The sequence below is a fragment of the Orussus abietinus genome, unplaced genomic scaffold, assembly GCF_000612105.2.
Source record: "Orussus abietinus isolate OABI.00-Male unplaced genomic scaffold, Oabi_2.0 scaffold627, whole genome shotgun sequence".
NCBI classification, from domain to species: domain Eukaryota; kingdom Metazoa; phylum Arthropoda; class Insecta; order Hymenoptera; family Orussidae; genus Orussus; species Orussus abietinus.
Window position 1 is genome coordinate 32,709 of NW_019395979.1, and position 6,627 is coordinate 39,335.

The window sequence follows — 6,627 nt, forward strand, 5'->3', positions numbered from 1 at the left end:
AGTTAAATAATCTTATTTTCTCGTCCAGGCATGACATGAGTATGGCTGAAACTTTTGGAAACCGTTTACCGAAAAAATAGCATTACTTTCAAGAGGAGTACCGAAAGTAAAATCGTCGCCTAATCGAAGTATCCCCATTTCAGAGATGGACCCACCTTCTCGTCTAAGGTGGCCCTTCCCAGCGACGTAGATGTAGAATTTCGGTTTTTCGTCGCTGTGATCTGTCAATCGAATGGAACTAAAAATTCAGCAAAAACTCTAATCATACGTAAATGGGAAACTCACATGACGCCACGCCTCATCAAGAAGAATAGTAAGTTGCAAATGTGTAACCAAATATAATCGAATTTTTGGATAAGAAAAAGAAGTGAAATAACCCTTCGTTGACTTTACAGCTCCAAGTAACGTTCCAGACAATATCGTGCCTGATCCAGATAAATTCGGTTACCACAACGGTTACACCAAAGTCGAGAGAGGCTGGCTAACCGACGAAACCGTCATTCAGTTCAAGTTGTTTGACGGTGCCATTAAGTTGTGGAAGAACAGGTTGCAAAACAAGAAGGTTTTTATAAAGGTACATTCTCTTGTTGCCACTTCGTGACTTGATGAAGGTGTCTCTAACCGAGTTTGCTTCCATAGATGACTGCGGTCAATTTGGTCAGACACAATTCGTTAGATCTGCAACAATTTGGGGGCGACTGTGTGGACGATAGCCTCTCGATGGACACCCAAGACATAGCGGATCAACCAGCATTTAGTATCACAGAAGTGGCCGTGAGTTGAAGCCATCCACGCTACCCTACAAATTGAATACTCTGTTTTTCTCAATGCTACCCCATTTCTCGTCACAGGTCATGAACGACGAAGAATGTCACTTCAAGTATCAGGAGCAGTTCGGTCGATCCTACAACGAGGACGAGTTTCTGATCTTCAGCGCCGCTGTGCGGTATCCGGACATTATCGTAAGTAGCCGAGCGTTGACACACCGTCTCTGAGATTTACTTAGTGTCGCAACAAACAAGCCAGCGAACGACTGCGTTCCTACCTACCTCCAGCTCTCCTTGTCTGACTGTCGAAAGCCTAAAGGAGATATTTTGTGATAAAACGAGCGCATGTTATGTACTCGAGAATAGACAGCAGGAAATAACAGGTGGAGCCGGTCGTTCCTGGCCGAACGAAATACTTAAACTTGACCTAGGATCATGCATTGACCATATCATGTGAGTTTTCAGTAGACCACGAGTAGGCCGGCCACGTCTCTTCTCGCATTACCTATGATAACTTGGTAAAAGAGTATTAAACTTGTCCAGCAGCTATTGCCCCCCTTCCCCCGGTTGGATACGACGCCGATGTCTCGCGCGATCTGGGCCAGATGAGGAGACAGAGCCGCTCGGGCTCTGAGAAAGCAAGACCGGTGCAAATGATGATGCTAAACATGCAATCTGATGTACCGATGCTAAGCATCGTCCGCTACCACTTTACATCTGTGTCACATGACATCGCACGGAGATATGATGGTTTTGATTGTCGTTAGCCCTTCCGTTCCTGTCCTTCGGCCGAGCTCTCTCGTAAATCTCCCGGCTTGCCGGGGGTTTTACGCGAGCCGAGGTCATTCCGGGCGTTCCTTTGAAACTTTGCGATATCAACGCTGTCACATCTCATATCCATCTGTGTGCGTCGAAAATGGTGAGATTCCCATCACTCCTATAATCCTTTTTTATTATAGCGTATATTACGATTATTTTCTAGCTCTGACCAACTCTACCGAACTGTGTGGTGCGTGGCACCGTTGCGCGGCCAATGCCGGATTATACCAGTGTCGTACTTTGGAATGCGAATTCAGAGAGCGCACACGCGAATGCGAAAATTTCTCCCTTAATCTTGAATGATTGGCAGGTGCTGCGGGCATCGCGTCACCCGGCAGTGAATAGCATTTGGCAATTATCGGCCCGGTATTGTCGCTAGTAGCGCACTCACTTTCGTAGGAGATTTCTCAGTGTTCAATCTTACTTTTTTTCACCCGGATCCTTCCAGAGATATCTCGAGAGTCGTGATCGCTTTGAACGTTTGATAACCAGCATTGCTGCAATCGACGCCGTTGATGGCCGCGCGGGAGATGGTCGAAGAATGTTTTTACGTTGTCTAATTTAGGTCCTATCCTAACGACTATCTTGATGACTACCGAGGAGCAAGGAGGGAGGGAACGTCGATTCATGCTCGGGGAGAAGCCCGCCAACCACTCGTGTCCGCGTTCCTTGCTCGCCGGTCTCTTTTACGAGTTAAAGCGAGACGAGCTCGATAGCTAAGGCTGAGCTAAGAACGCACGGATGAGCAGGCATTGGTGTTGTGACGAACGCCCTGCAGGTTCCCGAGGGACTCACCTTCGCCTTTTTTCAGGCCTACCTAGTAGACTACTATGTCTACAGCTCGAGGTGCTACCCTGGCGAGCCGCCTAATCACATCGGCTTCAGCTACATTTTGCCCAGCACGCTGCAGGCCAGCGTCGGGCTCCTCACGATACCGATCACCAGCACCAAACATCGGCCCATAGGTAAGTACGCTCTGCGGTTTTCTACTTGGACCTTGACTCTATCCTCGAATCCTCTCTTCAGGACAACTCACCATCGAGTACGTCCGCATCACGCCGATTCCCGATTATCCGTGGGACATGAGCATCTCCTATGCCAAGCATTGGGAACAAAGGTGGTCGGGCTTGGACGTCGGCCATCGCGGACTTGGGACGTCCTTCAAGTTTGAGACGAAGAAGTGAGCCCTTTAATTCCTAAATCTGAAACTTTTATCGTGGTCGGAGCTCCTTCATGGTTTTTCCCCTTTTATCTACAGCTGTGCGAACGTCCGGGAGAACACCATAGCGTCCTTGAAAACGGCCTCGTATCACGGTGCCGACATGGTCGAATTTGACGTACAATTGTCCAAGGACATGGTCCCGGTTGTTTATCACGACTTCTACGTGTCGATATCGTTAAAGCGCAAGAAGCAAATAGAGGCTATGGATATGCTCGAGATCCCGGTGAAGGATCTCACGTTGGAGCAGCTGCATCTGCTCAAGGTAATTTCGGCTTGTCCGGGTGTCCCTTGTGCAAAGATATTGTACGGCAGTGTTGATGTGTGTTTGAACGTTTTTATTTATCTTTTATTTTATCTTTCCCCACTTAGGTTTACCATGTGGCCGAGGGCAGGGAGAAGAATCCAAGATTCTTCGACGAAGACCTCGAAGATCATCAACCATTCCCTACTTTACAGACCGTCTTACAGGAGTTGGAGCAGCACGTCGGTTGCAACATAGAAATAAAGTGGACGATGCAGTTAAAGGTCGGGGTTCTGTTCGCTTACGGTCGTATATTTAAAATGACGATAAAATGGTTAACAATCGTTGCATTCTTTCAGGACGGAACGTTCGAGCTAAACCACCCCTTCGACCTAAACATGTATCTGGATATCATCCTGAAGGTCGTGCTCGAATACGGCGGCGATAGGAAAATCGTATTCTCCTGTTTCAATCCAGACATTTGTGCAATGATCCGGCTGAAACAGAACAAGTATCCTGTAGTTTTCTTAACTCAAGGAGTAACCGCCAAGTATCCTACGTACCATGACCCAAGGTGCCAGACGATACCGATGGCCATGAGGCACGCCCTGGCAGCTGACATTCTAGGAATCAACGTACACACGGAAGACATTCTAAGGGATCCGTCCCAGGTGAAATTAGTCAAGGATGCTGGTCTCATCATCTTCTGCTGGGGCGACGACAATAACGACAAGGATACAATACAGCACTTAAAGAAGCTAGGCCTGCATGCAGTTATTTATGATAAGTTAGTTTCCATTCGTCTTGATGGTCGCCCAATGGCTAGGCGAATAGTAACTTTCTAGTCCTTTTAGCTTGCAGCTTTTTACATTACACTTTTCCATTTTAGAATCGATGAGTACAACGCGAAGGAGGTGAAGGAGAGCATCTTCCTAGTGGACGCCAGGGAGTCCCAGAAAACCTTGATAGCCTTAGCTCATTGTAACCAGACGTGCGGGGGACCTCAACCCAGCCAACCTCCGCAGCCTTCGGATTCCACCAAGGAGGACTACTTCCTGGACCTGGAGAAGACCAGGAATCTGATTGCTCAGACGTCCACTGCCACGTCATTGGCCTCGCTCGCGATGAACAGCGTCGGGGGAGACAGCTTGTACCCTCTACCGACGATAGTTTTGCCCGGTAGCTGCAACCTCCCACAGGACAAGGAAATCGGCGACCTGACCAAAGACTTCAGCACCTGCGCCAACTCCTTCGGACACTCGCCCAAGACGAAGAATATATCTGACCTGGTTCGCGGCCAGGGTGCGGCCTTCCCGGAAATCTACACGGAGGACGAGGCGGCGAAAGACTGTCTCTGATGCGCTTCCTATAGGCAATGTCTAACATCACGGATTTAGGGTCGTCGCAGGTTCCATCTTAGCCGGGCATTCTTGTCAAGGCGGGTTGATAGCGTCGATTGATCGCATCACTCGAAGCTATCGATCGGATCATGGATATTAATTATACACCCGATGAGTTCCTAAGAGCGTGGGGTACCGACTCAGAAGATGCGACGCTCGAAGCCGCCATTTCCCCGGGACATCGTGCGACGCGAACCGACTCTGGCAGAGGTTAACCCAAGAAATTCTTTTTTTTATCTTCTATTTGTCCGATCTACTCAATTCAAAGTCTCCTGGAAAATCGCCTGCTGCTGGCATGGTCGGTTCGCGTTGCTGGAGGAACGAGTTACCGACAAGCTAGATTTCTTTTTTAACGAGATACTCGGTAACGACGCTCGATCCGGCTGAAACTATTCCGTACGCTGGCTAAGCTCGGCCAGAAGCAGGAAACGCTCTTCTTTTCGGGTAGAATACGTCGCTTTGATTGGATTATTTATACTGGGTGTAACGCTCGTCGAGCGAGAGGCGCTTCGATGTTTTATTGCCCCGATGGAGGTGAGTTGGCCATATTGGATTCTGGTGTCGCAAAAAGTCGCACAAAATTCTTAATCGGTATTTCGCGAAGCAAGTGATGTTTTACCCATGATGACTAGGGCGCGAAGAATCGATGTACTCGCAAAATGTAACAACGGGTCAGTTTATGATGTATCGTGCATTAAAAAACGAGATATCACTCTTCGAAAATCGACCTGTTGACAGGCTCACGATTTTAAGGAGTAACGAACACGATATTGTTACAAACAGGGACCGGCTAGCACATTTTGCACGTTCAGTGATTATTACGGCACCCGCGTTTCGATGAAAACGCGAAAAGTGTAACCGAATGTCGAATGAGAATTTGCTACGTTTTCTCCCCTCAGACGTCACGATTCAAAATGGTCGACTCACCTCTACTAGGGCTTTAACACTCTCAGACAATGCAAGAGGTGTTTGACAAAAAATAAGTACGTTACATGAACGATTGGCATTGGTGTGGCAGATATACGAGATTTTCGCGCAACTGTCTCAAGACATCGTTTAAACGGGTTGTGGAATGCAATTGAAAGTGAATTAATAGCAGCGGACACTTTGGGCATGAAATGCTTGCAACGGGAATTCGGTTCAAGGGCGGGTATTTATTCGTTCATCGTTCTTCTCGGATCGCCCCTCTTAAAGGGATACTCACTTCGTTCGAGATGATAAAGGGTTTAATCCGAACCGCTATATTGTATCGGTTAGTAAATTTTATAAAGTCGATTGTATCAATCGCTGAGATTTTTTGCCAACGTATGTATGGAACATCGCCAGTCCGTTTGTTACGTAGTGCACTCCACTTGGCGCATCGTAGTTTTCTATTCGACAACGTTAGATTTCGCTATGTCGATCAGGGTCAGGCTCGTTCTCGGTACATTTTATGATGAATGGTTAGGCAAACATTGACCGGCCAACGGAGTCGTGCGATACATGACCTACTCTGAATTCGTATCGCTGACAATGATGCTGCGCCGCCCTGCCGGTTCTGTTTGTTCAAGACAAGCGATCGTAATGTATACGTAAATATGCACTTACATATATCTTTACTATTTCTAGTGGATTGGCGTTTCATTTATCCGTCCTCTTCGTGCACGTGTACGCGATCCAAAAGTACGTCGCTCCGTTAAAACAATTTTCTAATGATTTACATTACTCAAACTGGACATACGATGGAAAGGCAGTAAAAAAGATGCGTTTGAATGTTGCATTGTTCGTTAATGTTATATATTTTCTGTATTACAATGAGCTTTATTTCTAATTTTGCGGAATCGATCATTTCTTTGTGTTACGAAATCGCATTGTGGGATTCTAGGGAAACCAGAGATGAGTTGGGAGATTGCTCACGGGCAGGATCGTGCGATCGCATTCTGTGCTGCCCTCTGGTTTCGTACGTCAGCTTTCACTGTTTTTTGCCCCCATGCGCGGCGCAACGAATTTCTAGTAGGGGATCGCACACTCGCGATGGCTGTGCCATCTACCAGTCATAGTTGGCGGCTCACGTACCCGTGACGGTAATACCATGCGGCAGTTGACGGTGGTGGCTTACCTACGCTTACCGAACTGCACGCTTTTGATGGTAAGGGAAGAACATTCGTGGCGCCCTCTTTACTCTAAGTACATTGTTGC

At 47.5% G+C, this 6,627-nt stretch overlaps 1 protein-coding gene across 1 annotated transcript; it reads left to right on the plus strand.

Moving 5' to 3' along the window:
- Positions 1–1,371: 1,371 nt before the first annotated feature.
- LOC105703162 (glycerophosphocholine phosphodiesterase GPCPD1-like) lies at positions 1,372–6,059 on the plus strand. The gene is made up of 7 exons (XM_012431327.2): positions 1,372–1,686; positions 2,398–2,551; positions 2,613–2,766; positions 2,845–3,070; positions 3,178–3,333; positions 3,409–3,836; positions 3,939–6,059. The coding sequence occupies exons 1-7, from the start codon at positions 1,684–1,686 to the stop codon at positions 4,405–4,407; spliced, it is 1,590 nt and encodes a 529-aa protein (XP_012286750.1). The 5' UTR covers positions 1,372–1,683; the 3' UTR covers positions 4,408–6,059.
- The last annotated feature ends 568 nt before the right edge of the window (positions 6,060–6,627 follow it).